Here is a 20,462-nt window from a genome sequence, read left to right as displayed (position 1 = left end):
GTAAAAGATTGCAAGCTGATGGGCTACCAAGTGGGGGAAAAAACAGTGCTATTAAAATTCAATACCAGCTTGCAAAGAAATAACCTGTTAAAAACATCAGTATCTATGAAATCCAAGGTACATATTAATGAGTACTAGGTAGTAGGTTGGTAGACAACAGCCGCCCAGGGAGGTACTACCGTCCTGCCAAGTGAGTGTAAAACGGAAGCCTGTAATTGTTTTACATGATGGTAGGATTGCTGGTGTCCTTTTTTTCTGTCTCATAAACATGCAAGATTTCAGGTATGTCTTGCTACTTCTACTTACACTTAGGTCACACTACACATACATGTACAAGCATATACAGTGGACCCCCGCATAGCGACTTTAATCCGTGCAAGAGGGCTGATTGCTATGCGAAATGTTCGGTATGCGAATGAATTTTCCCCATAAGAAATAATGGAAATCAAATTAATCTATGCAAGACACCCAAAAGTATGACAAAAAAAATTTTACCACATGAAATATACATTTTCCTACACACAAAGAGAAGGATACATGCACAATAGTAGAGTAGTACATGCACAATATATATTGTGCATGTACTACTCTACTAAATGAAGAATAAATGACACTTAACTTTATTGAAGATGCAGTAATGACTGATGAGACACTGTGTCCTGGGAGTGCCTTTTCCTCCTGAGTACTGTAGGTCCTGTTTGGCATTTTCTTCCAGAACAGGCCTTATCACACTGTGTATGCCACTACGATTCTTAAATCTCTCAAACCAACCTTTGCTGGCTTTAAATTCACCAATATGAGCACTAGTTCCAGGCATTTTTCCCTGTCAACCTGGGTGTTAGTCGACTGGTGTGGGTTGCATCCTGGGAGACAAGATTAAGGACCCCAATGGAAATAAGTTAGACAGTCTTCGATGACACTGACTTTTTTGGGTTATCCTGGGTGGCAAATCCTCTGGGGATAATTGTTTCTTGGTATTCTCAATAAGCCACACCAACAACGGTGCTACAGCAGCAGCAGCAGCTGACGGTGGTACAGCAGCAACAGACGATGCTACAGCAGCAACAGACGATGCTACAGCAGCAGCAAACGATGCTACAGCAGCAACAGACGATGCTACAGCAGCAGCAGACGATGCTACAGCAGCAGCAGACGATGCTACAGCAGCAGCAGATGATGCTACAGCAGCAGCAGACGATGCTACAGCAGCAGCAGACGATGCTACAGCAGCAGCTGACGGTGGTACAACAGCAGCAGCAGCTGACAGTGTAGCAGCAGCTGACAGTGCAGCAGCAGCTGACAGTGCAGCAGCAGCTGACAGTGCAGCAGCAGCTGACGGTGGTACAGCAGCAGCTGTACCACCAATAGTAGCGATGGTTGATTGGGGTTTATTATACAACCTGGCCAGCTCGGAGACACGCACTCCACTTTCATACTTATCAATGATCTTTTTCTTCATCTCTATAGTAATTCTCACCCTTATTGCTGTAGGGTTGGCACTAGAAGCTTTCTTGGGGCCCATGGTCACTTATTTTCCAGAAAAAATCACCAAAAACACTGTATTAATACGAAATGTTCCGATTGTATGCTTGGATGTTACCGCAGAGGCTGGCTGGTAAACAATGCCACCGGCGGAACATGTGAGCGTGGCTCAGGCTGCACATTGGACGCGTCTCGGACGAAGGGCGGTGAGCGGGTTTTTGGGCGGTATGCGAGGCAAAATTTTTGCGAAAAAAGCGAGCGGTATGCGGATTGTACGGTATGCGATGCGTGCGGTATGCGGGGGTCCACTGCATATACACACCCCTTTGGGTTTTCTTCTATTTTCTTTCTAGTTCTTGTTCTTGTTTATTTCCTCTTACCTCCATGGGGAAGTGGAACAGAATTCTTCCTCCGTAAGCCATGCGTGTTGTAAGAGGCGACTAAAATGCCGGGAGCAAGGGGCTAGTAACCTCTTCTCCTGTATATATTACTAAATGCAAAAGGAGAAACTTTCGTTTTTCCTTTTGGGCCACCCCGCCTCGGTGGGATACAGCCGGTGTGTTGAAAGAAAGAAAGAATATTAATGAGTACCTTACCAAAACAAGGCAGAACCTCCTTTATCGACTAAGAAAATTACACCATAACTAAAAAGTTCATCAGTTCTTTGTGAGGGACAGTAAAATTGCAGTTAGGAAAGATTCCACTGGGAAGAGGTACTTCATCTCCAAGGAATACAAACTAAAAAAATTCCTTAGCGAAGCTGGTTTAATTGACTCAGAATAAGGTGCTGTTTATACCCACCATCCACGAATAGTGTTATGAACCACTCTGTAACTGTTACATAATGCCACAATATTTGTTCCTTAACCCCTAAACAGTCCAAACATATATATATATGTTCTTACGCGTAGCGCCCCAAACATATATAGACGTTTTAATTTTCCTGCCTCCAAATTTGACACAATTGGCCTGACATGCCTGGTCAGCATAGAATAGGTCTTAACACTCAGTGTGCGCAGCATTAAAAAATCTGGGACCACTTAGTACCTTGTGGGAACACCAGTTAAATTGAGCACCAGCTAGAGCAAACAGTGCAGCAAACACCAAGGATTCACTGATATAAAGTCATATTAGCAATCCCCTTTTAAGAGGAAAATTATGTTAACCCCAAGTTCAGGGCCTGTCGATCTCTGTCTGTCTTTCTCTGTCTGTCTATCTCTGTCTCTGTCTATCTGCCTCTGTCTCTGTCCGTCTCTATCTGTCTCTATGTCTATCTCTGTCTATCTGTCTCTGTCTCTGTCTCTGCCTTTGTCTATCTGTCTCTGACTATCTTATTCAATCAGTCTCTGTCTATCTCTGTCTCACAGTTACACATAAATACAAGTATACGTAGTATAAATTACCACAGATATATCGGATCACTTTTTAGTTGTAGCTACACTGAGAGTAAAAGGTAGATGGGATACAAGGAGAATAAAAGTATCAGGGAAGAGAGAGGTGAAGGTTTATAAACTAAAAGAGGAGGCAGTTAGGGTAAGATATAAACAGCTATTGGAGGATAGATGGGCTAATGAGAGCTTAGGCAATGGGGTCGAAGAGGTATGGGGTAGGTTTAAAAATGTAGTGTTAGAGTGTTCAGCAGAAGTTTGTGGTTACAGGAAAGTGGGTGCAGGAGGGAAGAGGAGCGATTGGTGGAATGATGATGTAAAGAGAGCAGTAAGGGAGAAAAAGTTAGCATATGAGAAGTTTTTACAAAGTAGAAGTGATGCAAGGAGGGAAGAGTATATGGAGAAAAAGAGAGAGGTTAAGAGAGTGGTAAAGCAATGTAAAAAGAGAGCAAATGAGAGAGTGGGTGAGATGTTATCAACAAATTTTGTTGAAAATAAGAAAAAGTTTTGGAGAGAGATTAACAAGTTAAGGAAGCCTAGAGAACAAATGGATTTGTCAGTTAAAAATAGGAGAGGAGAGTTATTAAATGGAGAGTCAGAGGTATTGGGAAGATGGAAGGAATATTTTGAGGAATTGTTAAATGTTGATGAAAATAGGGAAGCTGTGATTTCATGTATAGGGCAAGGAGGAATAACATCTTGTAGGAGTGAGGAAGAGCCAGTTGTGAGTGTGGGGGAAGTTCGTGAGGCAGTAGGTAAAATGAAAGGGGGTAAGGCAGCTGTGATTGATGGGATAAAGATAGAAATATTAAAAGCAGGTGGGGATATAGTTTTGGAGTGGTTGGTGCTATTATTTAATAAATGTATGGAAGAGGGTAAGGTACCTAGGGATTGGCAGAGAGCATGCATAGTTCCTTTGTATAAAGGCAAAGGGGACAAAAGAGAGTGCAAAAATTATAGGGGGATAAGTCTGTTGGGTATACCTGGTAAAGTGTATGTTTGAGTTATTATTGAAAGAATTAAGAGTAAGACGGAGAATAGAATAGCAGATGAACAAGGAGGCTTTAGGAAAGGTAGGGGGTGTGTGGACCAGATGTTTACAGTGAAACATATAAGCGAACAGTATTTAGATAAGGCTAAAGAGGTTTTTGTGGCATTTATGGATTTAGAAAAGGCGTATGACAGGGTGGATAGGGGGGCAATGTGGCAGATGTTGCAGGTGTATGGTGTAGGAGGTAGGTTACTGAAAGCAGTGAAGAGTTTTTACGAGGATAGTGAGGCTCAAGTTAGAGTATGTAGGAAAGAGGGAGATTATTTCCCAGTAAAAGTAGGCCTTAGACAAGGATGTGTCATGTCACTGTGGTTGTTTAATATATTTATAGATGGGGTTGTAAGAGAAGTAAATGCGAGGGTCTTGGCAAAAGGCGTGGATTTAAAAGATAAAGAATCACACATAAAGTGGGAGTTGTTACAGTTGCTCTTTGCTGATGACACTGTGCTCTTGGGAGATTCTGAAGAGAAGTTGCAGAGGTTGGTGGATGAATTTGGTAGAGTATGCAAAAGAAGAAAATTAGAAGTGAATACAGGAAAGAGTAAGGTTATGAGGATAACAAAAAGATTAGGTAATGAAAGATTGGATATCAGATTGGAGGGAGAGAGTATGGAGGAGGTGAATGTATTCAGATATTTGGGAGTGGACGTGTCAGCGGATGGGTCTCTGAAAGATGAGGTGAATCATAGAATTGATGAGGGGAAAAGGGTGAGCGGTGCACTTAGGAGTCTGAGGAGACAAAGAATTTTGTCCTTGGAGGCAAATAGGGGAATGTATGAGAGCATAATTTTACCAATGCTCTTATATGGATGTGAAGCATGGGTGATGAATGTTGCAGCGAGGAGAAGGCTGGAGGTAGTGGAGATGTCATGTCTGAGGGCAATGTGTGGTGTGAATATAATGCAGAGAATTCGTAGTTTGGAAGTTAGGAGGAAGTGCGGGATTGCCAAAACTGTTGTCCAGAGGGCTGAGGAAGGGTTGTTGAGGTGGTTCGGACATGTAGAGAGAATGGAGCAGAACAGAATGACTTCAAGAGTGTATCAGTCTGTAGTGGAAGGAAGGCGGGGTAGGGGTCAGCCTAGGAAAGGTTGGAGGGAGGGGGTAAAGGAGGTTTTGTGTGCGAGGGGCTTGGACTTCCAGCGGGCATGCGTGAGCGTGTTTATGAAGGGATTCAGGGAAACCGGCAGACCGGACTTGAGCCCTGGAGATGGGAAGTACAGTGCCTGCACTCTGAAGGAGGGGTGTTAATGTTGCAGTTTAAAAACTGTAGTGTAAAACACCTTTCTGGCAAGACAGTGATGGAGTGAATGATGATGAAAGTTTTTCTTTTTCGGGCCACCCTGCCTTGGTGGGAATAGGCCAGTGTGTTAATAATAAAAAATAAAAAAAAATCCAGACAAACTGCTCTACTCTGCTTGAAGATGTGAGTAAATGTGATGACGCAGTCTTGTTGCTCTCTCTGAGACAGAGAGCTACACGGATAGATAGATAGACAGGGAGCTTGACAGACAGACAAATGGACAGACAGAAATGTTTGTGTACCAGCGAAAACAAAGTGAGGCAATGCTCATCAAACGTCACCTCTAATTTTTTCTTATCTGCTGCACCCTCCCCCGCCCTCATGTATGCTCATCAAACGTCAGCTCTTATCAGATGTTATCTCCTCTTATCATGTCAATGTCACGGGTGGACTTTGTTTTCCATGCTTCAAGGCAACTCATTATTAACCCTTTGAGGGTTTTGGATGTACTAGTACGGCTTACGACGCAGGGTTTTTGACGTACTAGTACGCCTAAATTCTAGCGCCCTCAAATCTAGTGGGAGAAAGCTGGTAGGCCTTCATATGAAAGAATGGGTCTATGTGGTCAGTGTGCACAGTCTAAAAAAAATCCTGCAGCACACAGTGCATAATGAGAAAAAAAAACTTTGACCATTTTTTGGAATAAAACAGTGACTTTGCACTGTATTTTTGTATGGTATTTATTGTTGTATTCTAGTTTTCTTGGTCTCATTTTATAGAATGGAAGACATATTACAGAAATTGAGATGATTTTGACTGATTTTACAATGAAAGGTACCTTGAAATTGAGCTCAAAGTAGCAGAAATGTTCGATTTTTACCAAATTTCAAAAGTAAACAAATCGTGCCAAGCGTGCAATACACGTCAACTGGTGAGTCTAATATTCTTTCACAAGTGCACCAATAATATTTATACCATTTTTTTACACTAATGCAGTAGTCTGCATAACAGTAAATCTTATATTTTTTGTGAGAATAAAAATTCAAAGTGGAAAGCAAAAGAATATAAGAGGGGCCTTGAGACGTGACTAATGACCAGAGGAAATGCCATTTTAGTGCCAGGAATGTCTTTCTTGTTTATTCTGGACCCTATTCGGAAATTGGCAACTTTTGAAATTTGTGTGAAATTGGCAAAATTGCTAAATTCTGACCACTGTACTGGATAGTTGAATTTCATAAATGGGTGGTTTCTTGCACCCATTCGATAGAAAAAATGGAGTTCTAGGGAAATATTCGTGTTTTTTGTCGACTAGTACAGTGGAATTGGCCGAAAATGGGGCTCAAAGTGGGCAAAATCGCCGATGCGTAAACATCGCCGAGACCGCTAACTTTGCGAGAGCATAATTCCGTAAGTTTTCCATCAAATTTCAAACTTTTGCTGTCCTTATGATCGGGAAAAGATTCTCTATCTTTTCATAAGAGAAAATAATTTTTTTTTTTAAATTTGGCCGACCCTGAGAACGAGTTTCGGAGAGGGCCTGTCAACCCTCAAAGGGTTAACTATTATTATTATTACGTATTATTATTATTATTATTATTATTATTCCTCCTCCTTCCTCCTCCTCCTCCTTCCTCCTCCTCCCTCCTCCTCCTCCTCCTTCCTCCTCCTCCTTCCTTCCTCCTCCTCCTCCCTCCTCCTCCTCCCTCCTCCCTCCTCCTCCTTCCTCCTCTTCCTCCTTCCTCCTCTTCCTCCCTCCTCCTCCTCCTCCTCTTCCTCCTCCTCCTCTTCCTCCTCTTTCTCCTCCTCCTCTTTCTCCTCCTCCTCTTTCTCCTCCTCCTCTTTCTCCTCCTCCTCTTTCTCCTCCTCCTCTTTCTCTTCCTCCTCTTTCCCCTCCTCCTCTTTCTCCTCCTTCTCTTTCTCCTCCTCCTCTTTCTCCTCCTCTTTCTCCTCCTCCTCCTCCTCTTTCTCCTCCTCCTCCTTCTCCTCCTCCTCCTTCTCCTCCTCCACCTCCTCCTTCTCCTCCTCCTCCTTTCTCCTCCTCCTCCTCCTCCTCCTCTTTCTCCTCCTCCTCCTCCTCCTCTTTCTCCTCCTCTTGCTCCTCCTCTTTCTCCTCCTCCTCTTCCTCCTCCTCCTCTTTCTCCTAATCCTCTTTCTCCTCCTCCTCTTTCTCCTCCTCCTCCTCCTCTTTCTCCTCCTCCTCTTTCTCCTCCTCTTCTTTCTCCTCCTCCTCCTCTTTCTCCTCCTCCTCCTCTTTCTCCTCCTCCTCCTCTTTCTCCTCCTCCTCCTCTTTCTCCTCCTCCTCCTCTTTCTCCTCCTCCTCCTTCTCCTTCCCCTTCTCTTCCTCCTCCTCCTCCTCCTTCTCCTTCCCCTTCTCCTCTTCCTCCTCCTCCTCCTCCTCCTCTTTCTCCTCCTCCTCCTCTTTCTCCTCCTCCTCCTCCTCCTCCTCCAAAACATTGCTGGGATCTATAAATAAATGTACTTTGTATATATTCTAAGACAATGGTAAATGACCAAGGCAGGTGTAAATGTCCACCTGTCAATGTGTTTGTGACAACTTGAGTACAATTTCAGTACCTAATACTAGTGTCAGAACAAAGATTGGTTATGGAATGACAAGAACTACTATAAACTGTAATTATCAGAACATAAAAATTATATAAAATAATATGAAAAATAGAAAAAAAGGTATATCGGCAACACTTCTGCAAGCTGCAGGACTCCATGTTGCCGTCACATGAGCATCCAGTGCCAACTTCTCGGCCTCATATCTCTGTAAGTAATGACCCTAATTTTTTTTTTATTCTAAAACACTTAAAAAATGTGCTCTTTTTTTCCATAAAAAAATGATTTTTTGTTTTTCAAAATATTCGGGGCGCTGTGCGAGTGAACGTATAGACCGTTTAAGGGTTAAATTCTAATACTCTTTTGTTACTTTTGTATTTCACTTTTGTATTCAATTACCACTCTACCTCATAGTCTTAATTGTTTATAATCACTATAAAATCTCTTTATTATTACTCTTTAATATAACTTTTCCTTTTTTATATACAGTGGTCCCTCGCTTTTCGTAGTGCCCGGCAATCGTAAAATTCGCCAATCATAGAGGTATTTTCGTATAAACATGGACTCGCTTTTCATAGGCTGACTTGCGAGTCGTAGTTCGTCCGGGACGTGTACCCACGGCGTGAGCCAGGGCGGCAGCCAGTCTGGCATTGTTTACCAGTGAGTGAAGGTCCCCTCACGTGCTCCAGCGAAATATTTCATAATATTCCATTTATTTTAGTGCTTGCAAGTACTAAATAAGCTACCATGGCTCCAAAGAAAGCTCCTAGTGCCAAGCCTGTGGTAAAGAAGGTGAGAAATACGACTGAATTTAAGAAAACCATCATTGAACAATATGAAAGTGGTACAAGTGTGGCCGAACTGTCCAGGATGTATAAGAAACCCTACACAACCTTATGTTCCATAGTGGCCAAGAAAAATGAAATAAAGGATGCTGTTGTTGCAAAGGGAGTAACTATGCTGACAAAAATGAGATCACCAGTACTGGAAGAGGTTGAGAAGTTATTATTAGTGTGGATAAATGAGAAACAATTAGCAGGAGATACTCTTATGACTTCGTTTATTTGTGAAAAGGCTAGGCAGTTGCATGAAGATTTGGTAAAGAAATTGCCTGCAAATAGTGGTGAAGTGAGTGAATTTAAGGCCAGCAAAGGCTGGTTTGAGGGATTTAAGAACCGTACTGGCATACACAGTGTGGTAAGGCATGGTGAGGCTGCCAGTTCGCACCACAAGGCGGCTGAAAAATATGTGCATGAATTCCAGGAGTACATAGAGGCTGAAGGACTGAAACCTGAACAAGTGTTCAATTGTGACGAAACAGACCTCTTTTGGAAGAAAATGCCAAAGAGGACCTTCATTACACAAGAGGAAAAGGCAATGCCAGGACACAAGCCTATGAAAGACAGGCTGACGCTAATGTTCTGTGCTAATGCTAGTGGGGATTTCAAAGTGAAGCCATTACTAGTGTACCATTCTGAAAATCCCAGAGTGTTCAGGAAAAACAATGTTATGAAGATTAAATTGTGTGTGTTTTGGAAATCTAATAGTAAGGCATGGGTCACGAGGGAAATTTTCGTCGAGTGGTTCAATGAAGTGTTTGGCCCTAGTGTGAAGGAGTATCCCCTGGAAAAGAAATTGGGTCTCAAGTGCCTGCTAGTAATGGACAATGCACCTGCTCATCCTCCAAACTTGGATGACCTAATTTTCGAGGAGTTTGGGTTCATCACAGTAAAGTTCTTGCCCCCGAATACCACTCCTCTCCTTCAACCCATGGACCAGCAGGTTATTGCAAACTTTAAAAAACTCTACACAAAAGCAATGTTTCACAGGTGCTTGACTGTGACCACAGACACTCACTTGACCCTAAGGGAATTTTGGAGAACACTTCAGCATCCTCCACTGCATAACCCTTATAGGTATGGCTTGGGAGGGAGTGACTACCAGGACTTTGAACTCTGCCTGGAGAAAATTGTGGCCAGATTGTGTCGACAAGAGGGATTTTGAAGAATTTGGGACTGACCCTAATGAGCCTATGTCTGTTGTAAAATCAATTGTGGCACTGGGGAGTTTCATGGGGTTGGATGTGAGTTTGGAGGATGTGGAAGAATTGGTGGAAGACCACAATGAAGAGCTCACCACTGAGGAGCTACAAGAACTTCAGCAGGAAGAGCAACACATCGCAGCTCAGAATCTTGCTGCAGAGGAGGAGGAAGAGAGATGGAAGAAGGTGCCTTCTTCAGAAATTAAAGAGATTTTTACTATGTGGGGTAAGATGGAAAGCTTTATGGAGATACATCACCCTAACAAGGTTGTTGCAAGCCAGGTTGGCAACATGTACACTGACAAAGTCTTGGGCCATTTTAGGGAAGTGTTAAAGAGACGCCAGAAACAGAGCTCTCTCCACAGTTATTTTGTGAGACAGGACTCCAGTGACTCTCAAGGTGGTCCTAGTGGCATTAAGAAACAGAGAAGAGAAGCAACCTCAGAAAAGCAAATGGTACCTGAGGTGTTGATGGAAGGGGATTCCCCTTCCAAACTATAAACAATCCACTCTCTCTCCTCCTCCAGTCTCCCATACACTAAGAAGAATCTCCAATAAAGGTAAGTGTTATGCTGTTAATGTTTCATTCATCATTTCCCATTGTATTGTTTATGTACTACATGCATATTTCATGTTAAAAAAATTTTTGTTTTAATACTTCTGGGTGTCAGGAACGGATTAATTGTATTTACATTATTTCTTATGGGGAAAATTGATTCGTAAATCGTAAATTTCGTTTATAGCAACGGCTCCAGGAACGGATTAATTACGAACAACGAGGGACCACTGTATTTGTAATTTACCATACCATTGCCCTATTTTACCATTTATAATCCTCTTAGTATCTATCATTACAATTTTATTTTACTTTACTTTTTTAAAATATGTTGTTGCCAAATATTCCAATTTACAATTTATTAATATCTGCTGTTAACCATCTTATTATCATATCACTCCTAAAATCCATGTAGTCTTTAATCGAAAACTGTGCACATATTTTTCTAGTAACCATTGTAATCAACTTACGTTAGCTTCAGTGTAATAACAAGTCTAAGTCTGGTGCTACATTATCTTATAATTTTGAGTTATTAGTTTTATACATAGTTAATACTATAGTTCATTAATAGCTTAATACGCTGTAAATACTTAAGTTCATTATGTTTATTAGTTTCTACACTCTACTTAACCAACATACATTAACTACACACTTGTCCAAACATCCCCTTATTACAGATATCATTATTGTAACCCAACATACTATAAATAATATAAATAATTACCATTTAACACAAATGCTGGATGATCACATAGACCCAGACCTAAATTTATATAATCTAACTCCAAATCAAAATTTAATGAAAAGTAACTGCCTCTATTACACAGCATCACAAGCCAGAACTGTCCTAAGTAATGCCAGAAATATTATTTATTTTTTTATTATCACACCGGCCGATTCCCACCAAGGCAGGGTGGCCCGTAAAAGAAAAACTTTCACCATCATTTACTCCATCACTGTCTTGCCAGAAGGGTGCTTTACACTACAGTTTTTAAACTGCAACATTAACACCCCTCCTTCAGAGTGCAGGCACTGTACTTCCCATCTCCAGGACTCAAGTCCGGCCTGCCGGTTTCCCTGAACCCCTTCATAAATGTTACTTTGCTCACACTCCAACAGCACGTCAAGTATTAAAAACCATTTGTCTCCATTCACTCCTATCAAACACGCTCACGCATGCCTGCTGGAAGTCCAAGCCCCTCGCACACAAAACCTCCTTTACCCCCTCCCTCCAACCTTTCCTAGGCTGACCCCTACCCCGCCTTCCTTCCACTACAGACTGATACACTCTTGAAGTTATTCTGTTTCGCTCCATTCTCTCCACATGTCCGAACCACCTCAACAACCCTTCCTCAGCCCTCTGGACAACAGTTTTGGTAATCCCGCACCTCCTCCTAACTTCCAAACTACGAATTCTCTGCATTATATTCACACCACACATTGCCCTCAGAAATGACATCTCCACTGCCTCCAGCCTTCTCCTTGCTGCAACATTCATCACCCATGCTTCACACCCATATAAGAGCATTGGTAAAACTATACTCTCATACATTCCCCTCTTTGCCTCCAAGGACAAAGTTCTTTGTCTCCACAGACTCCTAAGTGCACCACTCACCCTTTTCCCCTCATCAATTCTGTGATTCACCTCATCTTTCATAGACCCATCCGCTGACACGTCCACTCCCAAATATCTGAATACATTCACCTCCTCCATACTCTCTCCTTCCAATCTGATATCCAATCTTTCATCACTTAATCTTTTTGTTATCCTCATAACCTTACTCTTTCCTGTATTCACTTTTAATTTTCTTCTTTTGCATACCCTATCAAATTATATCCACCAACCTCTGCAACTTCTCTTCAGAATCTCCAAGAGCACAGTGTCATCAGCAAAGAGCAACTGTGACAACTCCCACTTTATGTGTGACTCTTTACCTTTTAACTCCATGCCTCTTGCCAAGACCCTCGCATTTACTTCTCTTACAACCCCATCTATAAATATATTAAACAACCACGGTGACATCACACATCCTTGTCTAAGGCCTACTTTTACTGGGAAATAATTTCCCTCTTTCCTACATACTCTAACTTGAGCCTCACTATCCTCGTAAAAACTCTTCACTGTTTTCAGTAACCTACCTCCTATACCATACACCTGCAACATCTGCCACAATGCCCCCCTATCCACAAAACTATCATTAAAAAACATCTCATCTTCCTAACACACCCCATCATCAGCTAACCAAATGAAAACCGGACACATGTGCAACTCTTGGATATCTTTATTAAGGAAACGTTTCGCCACACAGTGGCTTCATCAGTCCATACACAGGAGAAGCTTGAAGAATAGGAGGAGAATGAGGTAATCAGTCCCTCAAACTTGAGTCGATGTGGTCAGTCCATCAATCTTGACCACATCGACTCAAGGTTGAGGAACTGATTACCTCATTCTCCTCCTATTCTTCAAGCTTCTCCTGTGTATGGACTGATGAAGCCACTGTGTGGCGAAACGTTTCCTTAATAAAGATATCCAAGAGTTGCACACGTGTCTAATTTATCAATGTGTCGGTTCTGTGAACCATTCATCTACAAATGAAAACCACTTAATTCTCTTTCTGTATCACGAACACATCCAAAACAATATACGGTGGGACCCCGAGTTTCGCATGCATCGCTTATCAAACTTTTTGAGTTTCAGCCGCTTTTTTCAAACCAACTTTGCCCCGATTATCGAATTCACCCCTTCTTTCGAACCACTGGGTACAGGACCTGTCCGCCAGCCTGCTCTGTCCGCATCCCCGCGCAGGCACTGTGAGCCAGTCTGGCTTTGTTGATGCTTGAGTGAACACTAACCTGCGCTCTCATTCAAACATGTCACTATTAATTCATTGTGTTTAGTGCATGTGCGACTGTGAAATAAGCTACCATGGGCCCATAGAAGCTTGCTAGTGGTACCCCTGTGGTAAAGAAAGTGAGAAACGCCATAGATGTGAAGAAGGAAATAATACAAAAATGAGAGTGGTGTGAGACTTGTTGAGCTTGCAAGGATGTATGTGAAAAACAAGTTGACCATTGCTTCTATCCTGGCAAAGAAAGAACAAATCAAGGAAGCTGATGTTGGGAAAGGTGTTGATATGCTAACCAAAAATAGACCACAGACAGCCGATCAGGTTGAGAAGTTGTTGCTGGTGTGGATCAAGGATAAAGAGATGGCAGGTGATAGTGTTTCAGAGACGATTATTTGTGAAAAAGCAAGGAAGCTGCATGATGATCTGGTACAGAAAACTCCTGGAACCAGTGCTAATAGGGAATTTAAAGCCAGCAGAGGCTGGTTTGACAGATTTAAGAAGCGTAGTGGCATACACAATGTTGTAAGGCATGGTGAGGCATCCAGTTCAGACAAACGGGTGACTGAGAAGTTTGTACAGGAGCTTAAGGGGTACGTAGACACTGAAAAATTAAAACCCCAACAAGTGTTCAATTGTGATGAAACAGACCTGTTTTGGAAGAAAATGCCAAAGAGAACCTACATTACTCAGGAGGAAAAGGCCTCCGAGGACACAAGCCTATGAAAGACAGGCTAACTCTTTTGATTTTAAAGTAAAGCCTTTACATGTGCATCATTCAGAAAATCCCAAAGTGTTTAAGAAAAATAATGTCATAAGAACAAGTTATGTGTCTTGTGGACAGCAAATAGTAAGGCATGGGTCACAAGGCAAATTTTCAAAGAGTGGGTCTATGAAGTGTTTGGCCCCAGTGTGAGAAAATACCTCCCAGAAAATAATTTGCCATTTAAGTGCCTCCTGTTAATGGACAATCCTCCTGCTCATCCTCCAAACCTGGTAGACCTACTGTCTAGGGACTACAGTTTCATCACAGTGAAGTTCTTGCCTCCTAACACCACTCCTCTCCTCCAGCCCATGGACCAGCAGGTCATTTCTAGCTTCAAAAAACTCTACACAAAAGCAGTGTTTGAAAAGTGCTTTGAAGTGACCACAGACACTAAGTTGACCCTAAGAGAGTTCTGGAGGAATCACTTCAGTATCTACAGCTCTATAAGCCTTATAGGTAAGGCTTGGGAGGGAGTGACTTCCAGGGCTTTGAACTCTGCTTAGAGACAACTGTGGCCAGATTGTGTCCAAAAGAGGGATTTTGAAGGGTTTGAGGCTGACCCTGACCCTGTCCCAGCTGACCCCCTGCCTGTTGTGGACTATATTATGGCATTGGGGAACACCCTGAGGCTGGAGTGAGTGACTAGGATGTGGAAGAATTGGTGGAGGATCACAGGGAAGAGCTAACCACTGAAGAGCTGGAAGAGCTTCATCTGGAACAGTATCAGACCACAGCTCAGGAACTTGCTTCAGAGGAGGAGGAAGAGGGAGTGGATGAGGTGCCTTCTTCAAAGAGTTAAGAGATTTGTGCCAAGTGGAATGATGTCCAAATGTTTGTGGAGAAGTACCACCCTGAGCAAGCTGAAACAAGCCATCTTTGCAACAAGTTCAGTGACAGAACCATGTCCCATATTAGGGAAATCTTAAAGAGAGGAGCGAGTTGGTGGAGGGAAAACATTACATTTTCTCTGGTCCAGCATTACAGAAAACTGTATGAATCTGCATCTGGCCCAGTCACCGTTCTTAATACACTTTACATAACGCTTTTGTTTACAGTTCTAGGCATGAATTGTTCATTAGTTCTCCCTTTGTTTATGATGGCATCTAAAGGTAGTTGTTAGAAACGATTAAACTCAGTGAACATGGTATGTCGATGGTAATAATATGGCTGTGGGCCTCAGTGTATGTAACCAGTAGGTATAGCTTAGGCGGATGTAGTCCGCCTGGGACTACGAATAAATACTACAAATATTTTAAGGTACGTAATGAATATACTGTGTATGTATTTTACTTTTTATTGTGTTTTAATGCCTAGTTCTATTACTAACTTAATATAAGTTAGTGTAAACTTGACAACCCTATGCCTATTGTGGAATCTATTGTGACTTTGGGGAAGTCCATGGGGTTGGATGCGAGTGGTCAGGATGTGAAAGAGTTGGTGGACAACCACAGAGAAGAGCTGAAACACTATAGTTACTCTCTATAAAATTTATTTTTTGTTAATATTTCTGGGTATCTGAAACGGATTAATTGGATTTATATTATTTCTTATAGGAAATATTGCTTCGGTTTTCGTCCGTTTCGGATTTAGATCGACTTTCTGTAACAGATTAAGGACTAAATTTGGGGTTTCACTGTATAATAATAATAATACAGTGGAACCTCAAATTTCGTACATATCACTTATCGAACATTTCAAAAATAGAACCCTTTTTTCGAACCAACTTTGTCCCTATTATCGAACGCACCCCTATTTTCAGACTGCCGGGTACCCGACCTGTCCGCCAGCCCAGGAGCCCCCGCGCGCCGTGAGCCAGTCTGGCTTTGTTGATGCTTGAGCGAATACTAACCTACGCTCTCATTCAAACATTTTACAATTATTTCATTGTGTTTAGTGCTTGTGGGACTGTGAAATAAGCTACCATGGGCCCAAAGAAACGTGCTAGTGGTACCCTGTGGTAAAGAAAGTGAGAAACACCATAGATGTGAAGAAGGAAATAATACAGAAGTATGAGAGTGGTGCGAGACTTGCTGAGCTTGCCAGGATGGATGGGAAAAAGTCGACCATCGCTTCTATCCTGGCAAAGAAAGAACAAATGAAGGAAGCTGATGTTGTGAAAGGTGTTAATATGCTAACCAAAAAAAGACACAGATAGTTGAAGAGGTTGAGAAGTTGTTGCTGGTGTGGATCAAGGAAAAAGAGATGGCAGGTGATAGTGTTTCAGAGATGATTATTTGCGAAAAGGCAAGGAAGTTGCATGCCGATCTGGTACAGAAAACTCCTGGAACCAGTTCAGTGACAGAACCATGTCCCATTTAAGGGAAATGTTAAAGAGGCGCCAGAAACAGAGGACTGTGGACAGTTATTTTGTGAGACAGGGGTCCAGTGACTCTCAAGCTGATCCTAGTGGCATTAAAAGACAGAGAAGGGAAGTAACTCCAGAGAGGGTTTTACCTGAAGTCCTCATGGAGGGGGATTCTGCTTCCAAACATTAACCCCAACTCCCTCTCTCCTCCTCCCTATCTTCCAGATGCCATCACCAATATTCAATAAAGGTAAGTAAAAATTTTATTTTATATTTATATACATAATTGAACACTATATTTATTGTGTGTATGTAAAACTGTAATTAATCTCTATAAAATATATCTTTTTGTGAATATTTTTGGGTTTCTGGAACGAATTAATTGTATTTCCATTATTTCTTATGGGAAATATTGCTTCGATTTTCAGACTTTTCGAATTTAGAACTAGCTCCTGGAACGGATTAAGTTCAATATTTGAGGTTCCACTGTATAATAATAATAATAATAATAATAATAATAATAATAATAATAATAATATAATAATAATAATAATAATACATACACATAATATAATAAAACTATAATAATAATAATAATAATAATAATAATAATAATAATACGTACTATAACAACAAGTGAGCTTCGAAAAGCCATCACTAGATGGCAGTGAATACCACAACAATGCAGGAGTGGAAATGGCTCTCCACTTGTCACATAATGACATATTTTATTCATTCTACAGTATATATCAGGTTTCTATGTTATTTATATTGTTTATTATATCATAATAGATCAATTATGATAGATAAATAAGCTGTAGAGTTTATATTAGCATCGTATTGAAGTAGCATTTTGTCTTGTCTCCAAACAACAAACTCTCCTCCGCCGCCACCACCACTACATAGTCACATATGTAATGACATGTTTTACTCATTCTAGAGTATATATCAAGTTTCTGTGTTATTTATATTGTTTATTATTATTATTATTATTATTATTATTATTATTATTATTATTATTATTAGATGAATTGTGATAGATAAATAAGCCGAAGAGTTGATATTAGCGTTATGCTGAAAGCATTTTGTCCTGCCTCATTAGAGCAGGAATTCCGCTAAAACGGATTAATGGCATTTCAATTAATTTAAATGAGGAAAATTGACTCAGCATACGAGCAGATAAAGATACGAGCTATGTCATGGAACAGATTGAACTCGTAAGCTGAGGTTCCACTGCATTTCTTATCTCCCATAACCATATTATAGCAAAGTTATGCTTTATTTATTTACAAGTAAAGTAATAATTCCAACTTGTTATATGCTTATCTAAAATTACTCTTAAATACCTAGAAGTATATTCTACATTTCATAGAAATAATCATAAATCACAAAAACATGTTAAACATACCTGTTCAAGTAGAGTATTTAGAATTTGTTGGAGTTTATCACGAGCCAGAGACAGAGGTAGCTCAATGGGAGGACCAGCTGTTTCACCAGTCTCAGATTGGAACTGAGCAAGGGTATTGACTTTACACACATTACTGAAAAGTAATGTATAGTATTACACTTTAAAGATTTAGTATTTTAATAATTTTCAAGTATGATACTTCCATCAGTGTAACATACACTAAAATATCCTCAAGAACTCATATATTTTATTAAAGAGATAAAAAGTAACACTGCAGCAGTTTGTCATTAATGATACAGTACTTGATGGAATAATCAATCATTATATATAACCATGAATTAAGGCATTTAAAATGATATATGTACAGTACAGTACAATAATTTACTGTTATACTTGTTAATGGCGTGTGTAGTGTCTTCCATTCTCATGAACTTCTCTGGTGAAGATGAATCACTCTCTTCATGATCTCGTTTGTTATCTTTCCTGAAAAGCACAAACAAATTAAGCTGTTGTCCAGACTGACGGTTTCCCCGAATCCCTTTGTAAATGTTACCTTGCTTAAACTCCAACAGCACGTCAAGTCCTACAAACCATTTGTCTCTATTCGCTCCTATCTAACATGCTCATGTACGCTTGCTGGAAATTCAAGCCCCTCGCACACAAAACCTCATTTACCCTCTCCTCCAACCTATCCCAGGCCGACCCCTACCCCGCCTTCCCTCCACTACAGATTTATACACTCTTGAAGTCATTCTATTTCGTTCTATCCTCTCTACATGTCCAAACAACCTCAACAACCCTCATCTCAATAACCCCTCCTCAGCCCTATGGATAATAGTTTTGGCAATCTCATACCTCCTCCCAATCTCCAAACTACGGATTCTTTGCATTATATTCACACCACACATTGCCCTCAGGCATGACATCTCCACTGCCTCCAGCCTTCTCCTTGTTGCAACATTCACAACCCATCCCTCACACCCATACAAGAGTGTTGGCATAACTATACAGTGGACCCCTGCCTCACGAACACATCGAGTTACGTTAAATCCGCCATACAAAGCATTTGAACACAAAAATTTTGCCTCGCCTCACGATAAAAAACTCGCCTTACGTGATTCATCCGGGACACATCCCAGGTGTGGCCTCAGCACCAGTGTTTACAAGCCAGCCAGTGCGGTCGCATCTACGCATGCATTCGGTACATTTCACATTATCCCAGTGTTTTTAGTGCTTGTAACTGCAAAATAAGTCACCATGGACCCCAAGAAAGCTTCTAGTGCCATCCCTGTGGTAAAAAGAGCGAGAATTAGTATGGAATTGAAAAAAAGATTAAGGAAATGTGTGCAAAGTGGGTTGAACAGCAAACCTTTATGGATGAAAATCACCCTGACACAGCTACTGCAAGGAGTGTTGGCAACCTGTACAATGACAATGTTATGGCCCATTTTAGGAAAGTCTTAAAGGAACGGGAGATACAGAGCTCTATGGACAGATTTGTTGTGCGACAGAGGTCCAGTGATTTTCAGGCTGGTCCTAGTGGCATTAAAAGAAGAAGGGAAGTAACCCCGGAAAAGGACTTGTTACCTCAAGTCCTAATGGAAGGGGATTCCCCTTCTAAACAATAACTTCCACACTCTCCCCTCCTCCCATCCTATCAATCATCACCAGATCTTCAATAAAGGTAAGTGTCATGTATTCTATTCTTAGCAGAGTAGTAATTGTGCATGTCTTCTTCAGTTTGTGTGTATTAAAATTAATATTTTATGTGGTAAAAAAAAAAATTTTTCATACTTTGGGGTGTCAGGAACAAATTAACTTGATTTCCATTATTTCTTAGGTTGGAGGGAGGGGGTAAAGGAGGTTTTGTGTGCGAGGGGCTTGGACTTCCAGCAGGCATGCGTGAGTGTGTTTGATAGGAGTGAATGGAGACAAATGGTTTTTAATACTTGACGTGCTGTTGGAGTGTGAGCAAAGTAACATTTATGAAGGGGTTCAGGGAAACCGGCAGCCCGGACTTGAGTCCTGGAGATGGGAAGTACAGTGCCTGAACTCTGAAGGAGGGGTGTTAATGTTGCAGTTTAAAAACTGTAGTGTAAAGCACCCTTCTGGCAAGACAGTGATGGAGTGAATGATGGTGAAAGTTTTTCTTTTTCGGGCCACCCTGCCTTGGTGGGAATCGGCCAGTGTGATAATAAAAAAAAAAATAATTATCTTAACTCCACAAGACTTTGAAGAGGCAATAAATGACATGCCCACACACTCTGCCCCAGGCCCAGACTCAAGGAACTCCATGTTCATCAAGAACTGCAAGAAGCCCCTATCATGTGCCATCAGCATTTTATGGAGAGGTAGCATGGACACAGGAGTCATTCCACACACACTAAAAACAACAGACATAGCCCCACTCCACAAAGGTGGCAGTAAAGCAATTGCAAAGAACTACAGACCGATAGCACTAACATCCCACATCATAAAAATCTTTGAGAGGGTTCCACGAAGCAAGATCGCCAACCACCTAGATACCCATCAATTACACAACACAGGGCAACACGGGTTTAGAGCAGGTCGCTCCTGCCTGTCCCAGCTACTGGACCATTATGACAAGGTCCTGGATGCTGTAGAAGATAAACAAAATGAAGATGTATACACAGACTTTGCAAAAGCTTTCGACAAGTGTAACCATGGTGTAACAGCACACAAAATGCGTGATAAAGGAATAACAGGAAAAGTTGGTAGATGAATCTATAACTTCCTAACAAATAGAACACAAAGAGTAATAGTAAACAGAGTAAAGTCTGAGGCAGCTACAGTGAA

The 20,462-nt window shown here is 41.2% G+C and overlaps 2 protein-coding genes across 5 annotated transcripts in view; both read right to left on the bottom strand.

Annotated features, from left to right (window-relative positions):
• The window catches only part of Rab39 (RAS oncogene family member Rab39), a 552,594-nt gene that overhangs the window by 479,877 nt on the left and 52,255 nt on the right, over window positions 1-20,462 (bottom strand). The window lies entirely within an intron of this gene.
• Window positions 1-20,462, bottom strand: part of Nle (notchless protein homolog 1) — a 132,352-nt gene that overhangs the window by 110,593 nt on the left and 1,297 nt on the right. Inside the window, exons 1-3 of one of the 2 annotated variants that reach the window (XM_070090235.1) lie at window positions 18,760-18,885; window positions 18,039-18,128; window positions 17,646-17,778 (exon numbers count right to left, since the gene is read on the bottom strand). In XM_070090235.1, coding sequence (XP_069946336.1) covers window positions 17,646-17,778; window positions 18,039-18,073 — 168 coding nt within the window. In that variant the 5' untranslated portion in view covers window positions 18,074-18,128; window positions 18,760-18,885. Of the gene's footprint in view, window positions 1-17,645; window positions 17,779-18,038; window positions 18,129-18,759; window positions 18,886-20,462 lie in introns of those variants that run through there. The other variant, XM_070090236.1, reaches the window with a different exon arrangement.

Source organism: Cherax quadricarinatus, chromosome 31, assembly GCF_038502225.1.
Source record: "Cherax quadricarinatus isolate ZL_2023a chromosome 31, ASM3850222v1, whole genome shotgun sequence".
In the NCBI taxonomy this organism is placed as follows: Eukaryota; Metazoa; Arthropoda; class Malacostraca; order Decapoda; family Parastacidae; genus Cherax; species Cherax quadricarinatus.
Note: the sequence above shows the minus strand (reverse complement) of the source record. Positions and strands in the feature narration are given on the sequence as shown.